This window comes from Balaenoptera borealis (genome assembly GCF_965194805.1).
Source record: "Balaenoptera borealis genome assembly, chromosome: 8".
Classification (NCBI taxonomy): domain Eukaryota; kingdom Metazoa; phylum Chordata; class Mammalia; order Artiodactyla; family Balaenopteridae; genus Balaenoptera; species Balaenoptera borealis.
In genome coordinates, this window is record NC_138865.1 from 59,000,549 (window position 1) to 59,019,387 (window position 18,839).

Below are 18,839 nucleotides of genomic sequence, written 5' to 3' on the forward strand. Positions count from 1 at the left end.
AGAAGATATATTTTAAAATCCATGTTAACCAATAAAAAGGGAGATCTGAAGGTATGGGTCTTCAGATGGAAAATAATATGGATTAAAAAGCATGATTGAAAATATGTAAGAAACCATGTCTCCCAAATATTATTTTGGTTCTGTCAAAAGTATTCAGAGAGGTTTAATGTCTCTTCCTGCTCAGAACCGGGTTTAGGGGAATGGATACAGACTCAGCAAAAATACGTCAAGGACTCCATTAACCAAGTGACAGAGTTAACGCGTCCCATGGATAGCTAGTTACCCAAGTTTTGCAGAGAAGTGGATGCCATATAATGTAATCTCCTATTGAGAAGGGACAGATAGACCGAAGCAGAGAAGGAGAGAATGAGCATTTTCCCGCACATTTACATGCTTATGAGAGGTAAGAATGTGCTTAGTTTTCCCAGATTCTTTCTTTGTGTTATTCTCATAACCATTTAAGAGCGGAAGAAGGAGATATTGTAAAACTTTAGTTTTGTGGCATCCCAGTTGATGAAACAGTCCTCCATTAAAACTGAAGCTGTATAGATTTTTAACTGTGCTGGAGAAAAAATATGGCTAATTATGTAATCAGAATTGTGATTACATAAACCTAACTCACTATAACTCCCAGGGAAATCAGTCCTTGTAGAAAGTAAACTGCCAAGAAGGAGGCAGGACATTTTGCACAGACGGAGAGGGAGGTTTGTCTGAGAAGAATAGTTTTCTCCTCTCTCCTTGAAAAAGGTGGATGTTTTTGTCTTAACTTTGTGTTTCCCTGTTATAAAGTGCATGGGTTTGTATCCCTTCCTTCAGGTTTTTGTTTGTTTCTTACGTTGGCTTTTCTCTTTCTTAAGTGATTCTTTCTGGCATACTATATACTTAATTTGTAAAAATATACTATTTTAGTATGTCAGTAGTTAATAATGTTTTGGAGAGAAAGAAGGGGACTATTCTAAGCCTTTAGAAAACTCTCATGGTATCTTTAGTTGACAATGGGCTATTTCTTTACCTGCTTAAAGCCAAAGAATATGACAAAGGGGCCCTTTATCACATGATGACTAATTTTAGTTCTAGCAAGAGGCTATCTGTAGGTTAACAGGTTACAGTGTGGGTTTCATTTACTCTTCTGATATCCCTTGATATAAAAGCTATATTGTTACAGAGCCATAGAATTTTAGAGACAGAAGGGACCTGACAGGTTACCTTGTACAATCCCTTCTTTGCACCAGAATGATTATAAGTAAAAATGATGCCTCTCAAAATTTTTTTTTTTTTTAATAAATAAAAATCATGCCTCTCAAGTCATGGTATCAGAGAAGAAAATGAATTCCTGAAATGTGTCATTTTTGGGTAGAAAGACAGCTTATATATAAGGGTCATCAAAAGCTTCTTGGCCTCTTGCTTGCAAACTAGTAGCCTGCTCCCTGGACCTCCCCCGACAAGCATCTCCTCCCTTTGTAGGAGAGAGCCAAACCTTAATTTCTGACTCAAAATAGTGCCTCTTATCTACCCCCTCCCATTTCCAAATATTCCTTCAGAAATTAAGGGAAGCAGAACTGAGCCTTTCATTAGGCTGGGAGACCCACCCTAGGAATTGTGTCTCTATCCCCTTTCCTTGTCACAAAAGTTTGTCTACTTGATTTTCTTTTCCACTGGATAATTTCTTAAGGATTTATTTATTTATTTACTTACTTAAAATTGAAGTATAGTTGATTTACAATGTTTCAGGTATACAGCAGAATGATTCAGTTATACATATATATACATATATATTCTTTTTCAGATGCCTTTACATTATAGGTTATTACAAGATTTTGAATATAGTTCCCTGTGCTAGACATTAGGTCCTCATTGGTTATCTATTCTATACATAGTAGTGTGTATCTGTTAATCCCAAACTCCTAATTTATCTCTCCCCCACCTTTCCCCTTTGGTAACCATAGTTTGTTTTCTATGTCTGTGAGTCTATTTCTGTTTTGTAAATAAGTTCATTTGTATCATTTATTTTTAGATGTTTCTGCACAGAGGCAGCATGCCTAGTCTTTCTTCCTTTTTTTCTAGTCTTTCTTCTTTGTGCGCTTCCATAGTTTATAGACCAATTGTTTTCTATTCATTTGACTTAAACACGTGTGTCAGGTGCTATACCAAAGATTAGGGCCATAAGGCTAAGTAGGGCAGTATCCCTGCCCTCATATAGTTCAGAATCTAAAAGGGATGACCTCAACATGGAGGACGTCAGGGAGAACAAAGACGGACACCACGTGCAAAGACTCAGGGGCATCAAATGGAGGTGACACACGTGGAACTGAAAGGCTAGTGGGTGACCCAGGTGTTGGTAGGGGCCAGATCAAAGGGCCTTGAATGACATCCTAAAATTTTGGAGTGTTTTTCTGTATGTATTGGGACTCATGTAAGAGTTTTAGCAGGGAAGAAGCTTAATCAGTGTTAGGTTTTGAAGAAATCGCCTTGTTAGTAAAGAAGAATATGTTCTAGCAAGATGTGGCATTTTTTATTTTTCAAGACCCTGTTCCTAAGGTCACCTCCCTCTGATATCTTTTATGACATGCCCTTGCCCGTCCATCATAGGAAGAACTAATTATTTCCTCTTGCTATATACTCATTTATAGCACCTATCACAGTGTATTTTTTTAAATTTGTACATTTCTGTCTGAGCAAGCTCTGAGCTTCTAGATAGCATAGAAGGTATATTCTTTTTAAAACAATATGTTAAAGCTCATTATTGTAAATTAAATGGAAATTTAATACACATTTATGGAGAAGCTATTATGTTCCAAACATTAGTAACTGGAATACAGAACGTGCTTCATAAATCTTATTGATTCTCATTTAATTGATACTTACATGAATGACCTTCAAAAAACCTTTCATAGTTGTGATGATCCAACCACATCAGTTAATTGAGTTCATCCCCCTCCACACCCCTCCCCCCAAGAATGTTAGTACTTAACACAAACATTTAACAGGTCAGTATTTATTTATTATATATATATATTTTTTTATTAATTTATTTATTTTTGGCTGTGTTGGGTCTTCGTTTCTGTGCGAGGGCTTTCTCTAGTTGCGGCAAGCAGGGGCCCCTCTTCATCGCGGTGCGCGGGCCTCTCACTGTCGCGGCCTCTCTTGTTGCGGAGCACAAGCTCCAGACGCGCAGGCTCAGTAGGTGTGGCTCACGGCCCCAGTTGCTCCGCGGCATGTGGGATCTTTCCAGACCAGGGCTCGAACCCGTGTGCCCTGCATTAGCAGGCAGATTCTCAACTACTCCGCCACCAGGGAAGCCCTATTTATTATATGTTTAACAAACATTTTATTGGACTTCCATCAGATTATCAGTAGAACATTAGAATTTCCTCGATTTAGCAATGAAAATCCAAACTAAATTTTTTAGAGTTGGCCTCTTTCTAAAGCATCAATTAGTGTATAGACTTCAATGATTATAATAATTATTTCCAACTTCAGTTAAAAAGAATAGCTAAAGGTTTTTTTAAATTTCTGAAGAAGGTTTTGAATATATTGGTAAATGGTGGGAAGGAGGAGGGAGATTAGGGGAAGATAAAGTTCCCAGAAATCTTTAATTGAGTGAAAGGTCATTTGGCTTTGCATGATTTTAATATTGCATCATAACCACTCAAGAGGCAGTGTGTCTGAATGGGTGGCCCATGTAGAGAACACATGTTTTAATAGTTGCCATGTAACTTTGTACAAGCCATTTAGATCACTTAAGTATCTCAGGATCTTCCATAAAATTGTGTCATTAGAGAAACTTGGTTACTCCTTAGGTAAAGTTTAGATATTAGAAGAGCCATGAAAGATTGGCTACTTTTTAAAAAGGAGTGGATGGAAGGATTGAAGGAAAGTTAATAAGGATCATGTGAGGATGAGAACCTTTACTTATTCCTAGAGAATCTTTAACCTGGGGGAGGGAGGAATTGATTGAGTTTAAAAAGCATTAATTTAGAAATGGCTTCATTAACTATTCTTTTTCCTAGAAGAAATATGTTTAATTCACACTTTTAAAACACAAAGGATTGGAAATATGCAAAATGTATTTCAATCCTACTTTCTGTCCAGTCAGGTCAGAAAGAGACAGACAAAGAAATGTAGAAGTTATAGATTGAGATCAGGGAAGAGGAAATAAAATGTGGAGGGAATGACGGAGGACTGGTTTAGGTCTGCTGCCTTCAAGACGCCTTCCCCTCCCTTTTTCTCCACTGCATCAAAATCTTTCTAGCCTCAAGACTGAGTGTGCTGGGCAGCTCACAGTCTCATTCTTACCGCCCTCCTTCTTCAAAGACTTCAGTCTTCTAGAAGGTAATTTTCATCAAATGGCTGGTATCTCCTGCCTTTTGAGCATGACAGCTCCCTGAGAGCCTCGAAATGGCAGCAATGCCTTCCTCCCTTTTGGGGAGGGTGGGACTAAAGCACAGAGGAATTCAAGAGGGCACACACTTGCCCATCTTCAGTTGATTCACCACGGACAATTTTAGATGCTTACACTGGGATGGACAAATTTATTCACATCCCTTTTCTCCCTTTCTTCCTGAGAGTTAGTCCGTTAAAAATATTAGTCATTTTTTGAATGTGTCCTTTCTGTTTAATAATAGCTTTCATTTATTGATTGTGTAAGATGTGTCTGACCAGTACTTGATGTTTTATATAGTAAAATCTTTGCAATGATTCTATAAGGTAGGTAGTATTACAGTTAAAGATCAAGACTCCAAGGCTCTAAGAGTTAAGTAATTTTGTATAAGATCACATTACTAGTGAGGGACAGAGCCGGGATTCGCTGTAACATATGAAGTACACACACACACACACACACACACACACACACACATGACTTGAGCAAATGATGGAAGCAGTTAAAGAAAACCTTTGGGTATAGAGTAATTTGACCTAGGTGGTGAATTGGAAGGGTTTTAGATGTGGTCTAAGTAATTCTTTCTCTGAAGTTCACCACAATAACAGTTCATTTTTGGTTTCTCTGCCAACTGTGACTCCCTGGTTACTTCCTTTTCCAGCAGTTGGAATTAAGTGACCGATATAAGGTGACATAAGGTTAAAAGTAGATTAGAGTGTTAGAATTTACAGTTGGAAAAGTAAGTGTTCTTTTGCTCGTTCCTTGAGGGGGCCTTTTCTGTGTTTTGGGGATCCAGTATATGCTGTTTTACTGCATGAGAGGGCACAGACGTTGGACTATGAGGGAAAATCTGTCATGTGTGCCAATAAATGCCAGATTATTTTAGAAAGTGGAATTATTATTATTAAAAGCAAGTGTATGACTCAAATTTAGGGTCTACTTTAGCTTTCCCTCAAATGTTTGTGGGTTTTTTTTTCAGAAATTACATTTTTCTTTCAATTGAAGAAGTTGGTCTCCAGTTGTTGGAAATAGGGGAAAAGGGTAATTTGCAGCAGAAGAAAAATAGGGTTTTCCAAATGGGATGTTGTGGTAATGGGGTGTCATTGTTCTAACTGAATACTTTCTCAGGAATGGAAGAGACATTTTTCTTTACTGGATCCAAATTTCAGCAACAAGATGTTGGGAAGGAATTTTGTGGTTCTGTTTTGAAGTTGATTTAACTAAAAATACTAAGGCTCACCTAGAGTGTACAGGTCCTGTCCTCTGATGGCAACCCTAATTTACCTCATGTTGTGTCATCGTGAAGGTGTCATTAGCCACCATGCGGGATCAATATCTAGACCTCCATAAATGTGAAGTAGCTTTACAGGGAAAAATAAAATATGGGGAGGCTCTGGGTCAGTGGGTATACACTGCATAAATAGGAACTTCTCAAAATGTTAGAGTCACTTGAGAAATTAAGCTGGAATGTCATGTCAATTCTGGGGGACATTTGTCAGAGGAACTCAAGGCAAAAACAGCTGAGGCTATAGCAAAATCATATAATTTTTCTTTTTTTATGTAACTGTCATACTCCATGCCTGGAAAGTAGCCAGTATTGGGCCATCTTTTATGGGAATAAAGAAGGAGAAAGATTGATCTCCTAAGTTATAAGTCACTGAGTCTTGCCTCAATTCCAGAAAAACTAATAGAATTCATGGGAGATGAGACAAACCTTTTGGAGAGTACCTAACTCTCTTTGACTATCTGCGGAAGACTGTAGCCAGAACTCAGATTACAGGAGTAGTCCTGACTGGTTTCTTTTCCATTTGGGGAAATAAGAAATAAATTGGAGGATAATGTGGGAATCATTAAATACATTTACTGAGATTTTATAAGAACTGTTCTAGGGCAAAAAAAAAAAAAATGGAAAGAAGAGAAAAAAAAGACAAGGAAATGGGATGAAGGGGCACAATTCTGATCTCAGTATTAAATCTAGTTAGCAGGCATGAGGCAAAGGGCAGAAATAAATAACCAAGTTTTATACAGAAAGAAGTCAACAGAATGTCCTTGCAGTTAATAGTAGAAGCAGCAATTGCAGTATGTTAATAAGTTCAGTGGAAGAGCAGAATAACCCTGCTGAAAAAAACCAGCATAAGATTTTTCTGCTTAAATAAGACTGGATCCCTGTCTTGGGTATAATGGCCAGGTTTCAGGAAAGAGACTTGTCTGTGGCCGCCTATGAAATTTTGTTGAAATTCACTATCAAGTTCAAAATTGCCTTTTCTAGGCAAGCAAAGAAAGCTGCTGAATCTGAGCCATCCAGCCCAGTGCATTCACAGCCGTGAACAGCACACTGAGGAAAACACAAAAGAAGTAGACAGAATCTCTGCCTCTGCTTAGGAGCATGCAATTTAGTTGGGGAGACAAAACTTAAATACTAGAACCAATAAAAGAAGATTACAAAGCAACCTGCAAGTAAGTGTAGAATAATATGGCGCAAACGACACAGATAAATGCAGAGGGGACATGGAGGAAAGGGGAGTGAGCAAAACACAACAGTGTCAGGTTAGTTAGGAAAGGCATGCTTAACAGTACTGTAGCTTCCATGTTCCTTTCTGTAGCATTGATGGAGAACAATGTGGGATAGGAAATTCAGATGTTCTGCATTGATCTCTTCCTCCTTATCTGCCGAGTCTGTCCGTCTATCACAGATGGAAATTAAATTGATCCAACAATTTGCTCTCCACAAAGCCGTGTTGGTTTCTACCTAGTAATTTATGCTTTTCTTGGTGTTTGCAAATCGATTGCTATCATGGGATGCAGTCAAATCTGGGCCTGGATCCAGTAGGTTGGGGGATTATTGGAGTGGATATGTGTGTATGCGATTGAAATCCTGGAAAAACGGACTCTAGTTTCTATGTATTTTTACTCATTGAATAAAAACATTTTCAGGTTTTTTTAAAAAGCATGTTTAATTACACTCAGATTGCATTTTTAGGGAATGTATCTGCTTTATTTCCTACTGCTCCTGACAGGCCCAACCTTCAAACCACTTTCAATGGCTTCGTCGCCAGACCTTTTGTTTTAAAAAAGCCTTGCCCTACCCCACAAATATTAAAGATCGCTACTTTTTTCCTCTCGAAAAAAAAAAATATATATATATAGATGTTCTTCTAGTTTAATAAATAAAACATTGCTCCTGAAAGGCTTAGGAAAGTATACTTTATTCAAACACTCGACTTCATTGTTCTATGTAAAAAAAAATTTTTTTAAGTCCTTCTGAGGATTGTGAAATTCTTTCAAAACAAATTAAAAAGAAAACATTTTCTGTGATTTCTTTACAGATTCTGGACAATCAGGAAGTCCAAGCCACAATGATCCTGCCAAGAATCCTCCAGGTAAATATGTGTTCCAGGACGTTTGCAATCTGACATTGTTGGAGAACAAAGGTACCACTGTATAGATAAACACCCCATAATTGGTCAGCTGCCTATTTTGTTCTGGCAGGCAGGTATGATCACGACAAGATGTGATTCTTTCTAGGCCCTTCACAGTGGCACATACTTCCACATTGGCGTCATCAGTATGTACCTAATCACTAATGTTTTACTTTTTGTTGGTGTTTCTTTGAAAATGAATATGCATGTATTTTATAGTTGTATATCTTTCAGGTGCTAAAAGTCACTGTTGTTTGAAAAGCCAAAAAACCTTCTAATCTTTCTTTTAAAATGCACAAGAAAAAGTATAATTTTTCATACTCTTATTATAGTTTATCAAATCTCATTACTTTAAAAAGTAGGTTGTGGTGGTAGTTGGTTATGTCTTCATGCGGGATTTTTGCAAATGAGTTTTTATTCCATAATGTTTTTAATGGGATTCCCAGAATCAGGAAATAATGAAAGTAAGACTTTTCCTTTAGTGTAATGTATGTCGAATACTCTATTTTCAGAAGTTGTTCCAGATCTGAAAATGGCTTTTATAAGAAACCATACTGTCTTCATGGTTTTGTTTTTCCTAAAGCTGAAGATATAGAATTTTGACGTTGATTTAGGAGTAGTATCTTTTCTCATGAGATAAAAACTAGTGCAAAGAAGAATTTCTAATATTTTAATCTCATAAAAATTTTAATTATATCTGTGACTTTAGGAAAAGAATGCTCTACGAATAACCTAACAAAAACAAAACAAAACAAACAGGTAAAAAAATTCAAACTAACCACATATAACCTCCACCTCCAAAATGATCTCATTTGGCTTTTCAATGAAAAGAGACCCCCAAATTTATAAAAGGTAATGATAAAAGTTTCCGCAGGTAGACTTAGTTTTAGGTCCTTAATTGCTTGATCTTCCTGTCATAATACTTTGCTAATGTGAGGCTGAAGAATCCTCAAAACTACAAGAAAATATGTCAGAGCATTCTTGCTTTAAAACGATGTTAGAAAGATATAACAAGTAAATACGTAAGTAAAAATGCAAAGTCAAAACAGTATATATTTTTTTCTTTCTGAGTCTTGCCTATATTTTGTTCTTTATTTTCATCTTCGAAAAAATTTTTCCAACCGCATATTAACTTATTCTGTATTGTACAAAATCAGATTGTATGACAAAAGTAGTATATCCTTCAAAGATAAAAAAAATTTCTAATTAAGTATAGATTTAAAATGTATACTAAGTTGATTTTTCTTTACTTTCATCAAAATCATTTAATATGACTACAAATTGGTAGCAAAACATTGAAAAAACTGAAAAATTTTAAATGTAACTTCCAGTTAAGTCGCTTATTTTATTTTTTGTGTGGATGGGGCCAAGAAGGCGAGCTATTTAGAATATAATAAAATTTGTCAGAAATTTTCTGAAGTTGAGAAAATTTATTAGCTTGTAATGTCTTCAACTTTACTAAAATTTCTTCCTTTTAGTTATTAATGTTTTCTCTGTGTAGCATGATAACCAAAAGTGAATTGTATCCAAACATTTTTTAAAAGCTTCTTCACTCATTTTACAAAGAACTGGCAGAGAGGGGGACCTTTACTAGAAAAAGAATTGATAAGCATTGTTAAGTCAGACTAAACAAAGGATATGCTCTTTGCATTTGAATGACAGCTTGGTTTGAAATTAATAAAGCTGTTATTGTTTGAAATGCATTTCTGAACATGTACAGAAAGAATCATACTCACTTAAAATGTTCTCTACTTGAGCTGAATGAATAATCTCTGAATAGTTATATAATGACAGAATATGATTTTTCAATATTTGTTGAGAAGCTTGGTTAAATTTTCTTTACTACTTTCAGTGTAGCACCTATTAATTTATCTGTTTACATATGATATGGCTGGCAGAAACAATCAAGATAAAGCATCTCTATTTTTTTCCCTTTTAAATTTTCCTTGGAAATCAAACCTTTTGTGAACTATGTCTGAAAACTGGAACGTTGTAGGTAAATGTATATTATGATTAGTTGAATATTATGTATATGTAAATTGTACATTGGTTACCAGTTTTTCAGAGATAGAATATAATAAAACATATAAAATATCAAAATTAAGTGGAATAAAATTAGAATTTTCTTTGATGATTCAGAAGCATTCCATCGTTTTAACATGCTTTGTGTATCATTATATTATGGACTTAACCTTAGAGATTATGAAGGAATTCTGTTTGATGGAAGTAAGAGTTTGTTCTGTAATACCTTGACATAAATCAAACCACTAGAAATATTGAATAGTATCTAACTGGAAATGTGAAAAATCATAACTTATTAAGGTTTTTGTTTTGCAGTCAATTGGGATAAATTATACTTATTATTAAAAGCTCTTTTCATAAATATAAGCATGTTTGGTATTTTTAGAGCATAATTTATCTCTTAGAGCCTCTTTTCATCTCTGTTTTCTGGCTTTGGCTGAAATGTGAAATCTCTGAAGTTTAAATTTACTGTATCAAGAAGGCACGATACATTTACGGGCAAATTCAATCTACTACCATGAGCAATGAAACAGTCAAATCACTTTGCTGTTTGTATTGTTATAACAAAGAGAAAGTAAACTTTTCAAAAAGATTGACTTGAGTTCCAGCTCTTTCTTGTCACTGGTAGTTTTCCACTGGGAGATGTGCAACCCCTGGACATTGCCACCATCTACTTCTGTGTTTATTTCATAACAGCTTGGGAAGAGATGGCAAAAATTCAAGCCCTTTTGGAGGTAAAGGCTCTTTGAAATCTGTTTACCACTGTTGACATGAAGGTGGGATCACATCCAGTCATTCTATAAGTACAGATGCATGGGTCTCCCACAAACTGGGCATCCCTCTGGCTTGGGTTTTCTCCAGCATCAGACATGACTATCTGATTCAGAAGAACTTCTGAAGAGTGACCTTAAGGCTCTTCAGACTGTAGTATGGAGTCTACAGATAGGCCTTTAGTTTTTAATTTGTGTTTCCTGATTGGGATTTGTACTTAGTTAGCAAGCTAATCACGTGCATTTGAACAAAAGCGACACATTTTTGGGGAGGAAGAATATTTGCTACTTATTTTTAAAAGGGCTTAAGTAGGTTTTTTTTTTTTTACTATTTTAAAAGCACTTAAATAGTCTTTGCAGTATTTCCTTATACTATTTCGTGATTTAATTTTTTGTATTTATTCTTTGTTACATAGTGGGGATGGGCACCATACTCTTTTCTGGGCTAAGGTGCCCAAAAAGTCTGACTTTGTCCAAGGACATGACATTGTTATTTTGGTCAAGAAGCACTAGGCTACTTCATTTTTTGTATGATGCACATTTCTCTTATTTATGTTGGGGTCAAAAGTTATATGTTTATATCTAGATACTTCTTTCTGAACATTAAATTAATCCCTTCTAAGCAGTATTGCTGCAAGAGTCCTCTTTCAACTATAGCATACAACTGTTGTGGACCAAAGGAGAGCAAACCATTAATTTAGGAACTTAGACACAGACCTAATTTTATTTACAATGATTAAAACCTCTACTTTCGCTTTTAGAAGATGTGTGTGATTGGATTATAATCTTTTGAAATGAACTTTGACTTGCTATATTATTTTGTGTCTCTACATTCCTTGGGCTATAAACTTTTAGACTTCCCAATCTCAGTCAGTTGCCTAATGCTGGAGTGGTTGATATCCAAGGAAAACAGGGCAATCTAGAAGTTGGATTTTGCCTCTAAGTCAGCTAGAAGTGGATGCCTCATTTTGGAGTTCAGGAAGACCGTAGGTTTGTGGGGAGCTCTCTCTTGGCTGGAAATATAACAAAGAAACATTGATTCCTAGGACACTTTTTGCAAATTCTGTGATGAAAACTTCTGAAACATTCCAAGTATCATTAACCAGAGCTTTCTGACCTAGAATGACATGGACTTATCCTACTTTTCTTTTTTGCAAAATTAGTAGGATGCTTGTGCTGTTTTGTGGGGCAGCTTTTGTGTGTAGTTGGGCAAAACCTCTGGGAACCATTAAGATCATATATTGGGTAAATGTCAAATAAGCCACCTTATAGCCTACCTGGAACAAAGATAGAATTACATAAATAATTGAATAAGTTAAATAAGGTGTATCAACAATAGCAATATGCTCATCTTGCATTTAAGATATTATTTTAATTTATATTTATATATATTCCATATATAAGAGAGATCATACAGTATTTGCCTTTCTTCAATTTATTTCAATTTAGCATAATGCCCTCAAGGTCCATCCATGTTGTCACAAATGACAAGATTTTGTTCTTTTTTATGGCTGAATAATATTCCATTGTATGTATGTAGCACATACATACCACAATTTCTTTATCCATTTACCCATCAATGGACACTTAGGTTGTTTCCATGTCTTGGCTATTGTAAATAATGCTGTAATGAACATGGGGCTGCATATATCTTTTTGCATATGTGTTTTCATTTTCTTTGGATAAATACTCAGACATGGAATCTGTGGATCATATGCTAGTTCTGTTTTTAATATTTTGAGTAACTTCCATTCTCTTTTCCATAGTGGCTGCACCAATTTACATTCCCACCAACAGAGCACAAGTGTTTCCTTTTCTCCGTATCCTCTCCAACACTTGTTATTTCTAGTCTTTTTGATAATAGTCATTCTAAAAAGTGTGAGGTGATAGCTCATTGTGGTTTCAATTTGCATTTCCCTGGTGAGTAATGATGTAGAGCATATTTTTATGTACTGGCATTGGCTATCTGTATGTCTTCTTTGGAAAACATCTATTCACATCTGCCCATTTTTTAAATCAGATTGTTTGATTATTTTTTTGCTATTGAGTTGTATGAGTTCTTTATGTATTTTGGATATTAGCTCCTTATCTGATGTATGATTTACAAATATTTTCTCCCATTCAGTAAGTTGCCTTTTCATTCTGTTGATAGTTTCCTTTGTTATGCAGAGCTTTTTACTTTGACGTAGTCCCAGTTGTTTATTTTTCTTTTGTTGTTGTTGCTTTTGGTGTCAGATTTTTAAAAATCATTACCAAGGTCTATGTCAAGGAGCTTACTGTGTTTCTTCTAGAAGGTTTATGGTTTCAGGTTTTACATTCAAGTCTTTAATCCATTTTGAGTTAATTTTTGAGTACAATAAGATAGTGGTCCAGTTTCATTTTTTTTGCATCTGGCTGCTGTCCAATTTTTCCAACACCATTTATTGAAGAGACTGTCCTTTTCCCATTGTATATTCTTGGCTCCTTTGTTAAAAATTAATTGACCATATATGTGTGGGTTTATTTCTGGGCTCTCTATTCTGTTCCATTGATCTGTATGTCTGTGTTATGCTAATACCACACTCTTTTAATTACTATAGCTTTGTAATATAGTTTGAAATCAGGGTGAGATGCCTCCTGCTTTGTTCTTCTTTCTCAAGACTGCTTTGGCTATTAGGGGTCTCTTTTTGTTCCATATAAATTTTATAACTTCTATTTCTGTGAAAAATGCCATTGGAGTTTTGATAGGGATTGCATTGAATATGTATATTGCTTTGGGTGGTATGGACATTTTAACAATATTAATTATCATAATCCATGAGCACAGAATATCTTGCCATTAATTTGTGTCTTCTTCAATTTCTTTCATTAATATCTTGTAGTTTTCAATATACAGTTCTTTCAACTCCTTAGTTAAATTTATTCCTAGATATTTTATTCTTTTTGATGTAATGGTAAATGTGATTGTTTTCTTATTTCTTAATTTCTTTGTCTTTTAGGTCATTATTAATGTATAGAAATGCAACAGAGTTTTGAGTATTGATTTTATGTCCTGTAACTTATTTATTAGTTCTAACAGTTTTCTGATGGAGTTTTAGGGTTTTCTATATAAAATATCATGTTATCCGCAAATAGAGCCAGTTTTGGTTCTTCCTTTCCAGTTTGGATGCCTTTTCTTTTTTTTTCTTCTTCTTCTTTTCCTAATTGCTCTGGCTAGGACTTCCAATACTATGTTGAATAAAACTGGAGAGAGTGGGAATCCTTGTCTAGTTCATGATCTTGGAGGAAAAGATTTCAGCTTTTCCACTGAGTGTGATGATAGCTGTGGGATTGCATATATGGTCTTTATTATGTTGAGGTACATTTTCTCTGTACCCACTTTGTTGAGAGTTTTCATCATGAATGGATGTTGAATTTTGTCAAAATTTTTTTTTCGCATCTATTGAGATGATCAAATAATTTTTATTCTTCATTCCTTAATGTGGTATATCATTTGTGGTTATTGAACCATCCTTGCATCACTGGAATAAATCCTACTTGATCATGGTGTATGATCCTCTTAATGTATTGTTGAATTTGCTTTGCTGATATTTTGTTGAGGATTTTTGCATCTATGTACATGAGGGATATTGGCCTATAATTTTTGTTGTTATTGCTGTTCCTGTGACATCCTTAGCTGATTTTGGTACCAAGGTAATGCTAACCTCATAATGTGACTTTAGACATGCTTTTGATTTTTTTAGAAGAGTTTGAGAAGGATTGTATTGATTCTTCTTTGAATGTTTGGTAGGTTAACTGCATTCAGGTAGGAATGCTGATCATGATAGATTTGATTTTCTACAGATTCTATTCTGGTGTCTTGTTTGGGTACTACCAAAGAAAGTCGTTCGTCATTTGGGGTTGCACTTGAAATCTACACCTGTGAAGTTTCCTGCTGTTCATCTAGATCTGCACATGGGGAATGCTGGGCTGTACTTTGGGTGATCCATCACCTTGCACCTAAAGGCTGGGCTGATTGTCCCAATGTTGTGTGGATTTGCAAGAAGAGCTGACAGTCTTGCCTGTCCCTGTTTTCCAATCTAAGTTCTTGTAGGCATCTCCTGACAAAGGTACTTAATGATAGCTCTGTTAGAAATTTCTTTTTTTTTAACATCTTTTTTTTTAAATTAATTAATTAATTTATTTATTTTTGGCTGCATTGGGTCTTCGTTGCTACGCGTGGGCTTCTCATTGCGGTGGCTTCTCTTGTTGCGGAGCACGGGCTTTAGGCGTGTGGGCTTCAGTAGTTGTGGCTCGCGGGCTGTAGAGTGCAGGCTCAGTAGTTGTGGCACACGGACTTCGTTGCTCCATGGCATGTGGGATCCTCCTGGACCAGGGCTTGAACCCATGTCTCCTGCATTGGCAGGCAGATTCTTAACCACTGCGTCACCAGGGAAGCTCTGTTAGAAATTTCTAAACAATGAAATACATGTCCAAAAAAATTTCACTGGTGAAGCGGTCTGGTCCTGGACTTTTGTTTCTTTGGGAGGTTTTGGATTACTGATTAAATATCCTTACTAGTAATTGGTCTGTTCAGAATTTCTATTTCATCACAATTCACTCTTGGTAGGTTGTGTGTTTCTAGGAATTTATCAATTTCTTCTAGGTTGTTCAATTTGCTAGAGTATAATTGTTCATTGTAATCTCTTATGATACTTTGTGTGGTATCAGGTGTAATGTCTCCTCTTCCATTTCCGATTTTATTTATTTAAGGCATCTATCTTTTTTTCTTGGTGAGTCTAGATCAATTTTGTTTATCTTTTCAAAGAACCAGCTCTTAATTTTATTGATCTTTTCTATTGTCAGTTTAGTCTCTATTTCATTTATTTCTGCTCTAATCTTTGTTTTTTCTTCCTTCTACTAACTTTGGGCTTTGGTTGTTGTTTTTTCTAGTTCCTTGAGTGTATATTTAGGTTGTTTATTTTAGATTTTTCTTATTTCTTGAGATAGAGTTTTGTCACTATAACTTTCCTCTTAGAACTGCTTTTGCTGCATCCCATAAAGTTTGGTGTGTTCCATTTCCATTTTCATTTGTCTCAAGGTATTTTTTAATTTCTCTTTTGATTTCTTCTTTGACCCATAATAGTATCTATTAACTATAATAATATGCTGGTCCTGCATTTAAGAAAATTTTTAAATCAAACAAATTTGGAGGTTGATTTCTCCCCTACTCAACTTTATAGATACTGAGATTGAAGATACCAAAGGGTTGGCATGAAACTAATGAAAACCAACCAAATAATTATCAAGAAAACTAGCATCTGCAGTTGTAGTTATCATCTGCAGGGATCACTAGGGCCTACGTTTGTTTGACTTTTCACTTTGTTTTTGTCAAAATTTATCATTTGGGACAAACAGTACTCTCTAATAGTTACAGAAATAATACAACATTTTTCTCTGCTATTTGCGTATGAAGGCAGATATATTTGCATAGGCCCTGCATAACCTCATAGAGCATGTTTTATCTTAGAATATCGTGTTCAAGGTCAAAGAAAGGGGAAAATTCACTCTGACTTTTTTTTTATAACAGTCCATTCACTCCTCAGTTAATAAGTTCATGCCCACTCATTCTCATATCCTTATTTATCATATCCACCAGAATCAACTTTTTTTTATGGGGGGTAATGCACTATTTCATGATACTTGATTCTAAACTTCGGCTCTTTACAATATGCAACAGACTATAAACAGGCTTTCTATTCATAAAAGTATAAATAGAAAGACAGTAAAAGGATGGCTTAACTGTGTAAGACCTGACATCATATTGGGTTGGCCCAAAAGTTCGTTTGTGTTTTTCATAAGGTGTTTTGGAAAAACCCAAACAAACTTTTGGGCCAACACAATAGGCAAAGCTTTTAAGTAATTTGAGAATGAGGTCCATGTGAGTCAGTACAAAAATCAAAGGATTTTTTTCCAAATAGATTTTGTTTCAGAGACATTTTTCTTCTTTATCCTCTAACTTTTTTGAAGACATCACATTAGTAAAGTTCTTAAATGTTCAAATTTAGGATGGAACTCAGAGTAAAGGAGGAGAGGATAGGTAATGAGTTTTGTTAGCAGATTAATCTTAAAAGGTCCAGAAGGCAATAGTCCTCAGCTACTTATTTTTGCAGTCTGTATTATGGGTGCTCATGTATAACTCACTCCTCAAAAGTTGATCTACATAGCAGTTGGCACCATGCCCAGCCTCTACAATGGGTCCAGTCTGATCACTTGTAATATTAATTTTTGGGGGAGAAAAAAGACAATTTAGGAATATTTTATAAGGACATGAAAGAAGCAGATTTATCTCTGTTGCCCCAGTTATCCACCCTGTTAGGCCATGAATACTACTAATTGAGTGCCAACTGGTTGCTGAGCTCAGAATTAAATACTGCATTCCAGGAGACAGGGCGTGGATTGAGTCAGCTCTGTATGAGTAGAGACAGACATTTGTCCTCCACCATTCCACACCAAGAACAATAAACAGCCCTGAAAGAGCTGTCTATAGGTAGATTTTTCAGCCACAGATATTTAATGGGCATCTATTTTGTGCATGGCATTAGGCTAAATGCTGTGGAAGATTGAAAAGTGAATTACACATAAACCTTGCTCTCCCCAAAGTTTCTGCCCGTAAGTACATACAATATTCTGTACATATTGTGAAAACCTAATATTACTTAGTGCTACAACTCAAGTGTCATGGGAGTTCAAAGTTGTGAAATACTGTTTCCAGCCATTGTAAGGAGTGTGGTGAAGTGCAACGAATATGAACATTGGAATTAAAAATTTCCCCTGAATCAAGGTTCCAAGTTTTACAATGATCATGAGGGCCATGAGGAGAATGACCAAATCAGCCCCCTTCTCTGGAACTCAGCACAGTCAATTATACCCATGCCGGTTGTAAACATTAGATGGGAGAGCATACCTGGCAAGTAGGAGGTGCTTGGTAAAAGGTAAAAGGGAGGGCTTTTTCATCCTACTTTCTCTTCCAGCTGGGTTGATCAAGAAGACTTTCTGCAGTATCATTTGTTGTGAATCCCAATAGAAATGTGTTGAATTTTTGCACTGCACTCCCCTGAAGACTTTAGATGACATAAACAGAGTTACAGATCATAAGATGCATAAGAATAGGATGTTAGAGGTTATATAAAAGGGACAAAAGAGGGCTTCCCTGGTGGTGCAGTGGTTGGGAGTCTGCCTGCTAATGCAGGGGACACGGGTTCGAGCCCTGGTCTGGGAAGATCCCACATGCCGCGGAGCGACTGGGCCCGTGAGCCACAACTACTGAGCCTGCGCGTCTGGAGCCTGTGCTCCGCAACAAGAGAGGCCGCGATAGTGAAAGGCCCGCGCCCCGCGATGAAGAGTGGCCCCCGCTTGCCGCAACTAGAGAGAGCCCTCGCACAGGAATGAAGACCCAACACAGCCAAAAATAAATAATAAATAAATAAGTTTAAAAAAAAAAAAAAAAAGGGACAAAAGAAACAGATATTTTCAAGTCTCACGGTGGAATAGAATTTTAGTTTTAAGGTAGTCCTTTTTTTCCTAAGTAAGCCTTTTGGCCTGCCAGGAAACGCAGAATGAAATTTTGTTACATAGTTTTTAATAATGACAAGAGAAAGAGTACAAATGTATCTTTTGAGATTGCTTTTCCCCTGGCAACACTTTATATCTTAGTCTCTTGTATTCACATTGTACAACTAATTTTCCTACTTGCCTTTCCATAGTGCTCCTTCTTTCTGAAGCTACCAATTTGTCTCTCTCCATTGAAAACGTTCTCTGGTGCCTTACTTTTCCTGGTGGTCCTCTCAGTATATCTCCCTTACTCCATTAACTTCTTCCTGACAACTTCTTACTTTAAAAATAATGCATATTTTGTCCCTCATTCAGACAACCCCCTTCAACCAAGTGACCCATCTTGCTCTTCTTTTTCATGACATGGTATAAAAGACTAAAATTTCTACTTAATTTCTCCTGCAATTGGACTTCTGTCCCCACTTGAAATGGTTCTCATTAAATTCACTTTTTATGACCTGAGTCCAGTGTTTCCTTTCCATTCTATTCCTGCTTCCATATTCTTGAACATTTATTTGATTCACTTGATGATGCTCTACTGAAAACTTTTCCCTTGCTTTAATTTTTTTAAAAATTTGATTGTGGCAAGAAGGCTTAACATGAGATTTGCCTTCTTAAGAAATTTTTAAGTGATTCTAGTTACAATGTTGTACAACAGATCTCTAGAGCTTATTC

The 18,839-nt window shown here is 35.9% G+C and overlaps 1 protein-coding gene across 12 annotated transcripts in view; it reads left to right on the plus strand.

Annotated features, from left to right (window-relative positions):
• Positions 1 to 18,839, plus strand: part of NFIB (nuclear factor I B) — a 235,700-nt gene that overhangs the window by 126,604 nt on the left and 90,257 nt on the right. For all 12 annotated transcript variants that reach the window (XM_082401657.1, XM_082401659.1, XM_082401658.1 and 9 more), the window contains one exon: positions 7,708 to 7,761. In XM_082401657.1, coding sequence (XP_082257783.1) covers positions 7,708 to 7,761 — 54 coding nt within the window. The remainder of the gene's footprint in view (positions 1 to 7,707; positions 7,762 to 18,839) is intronic.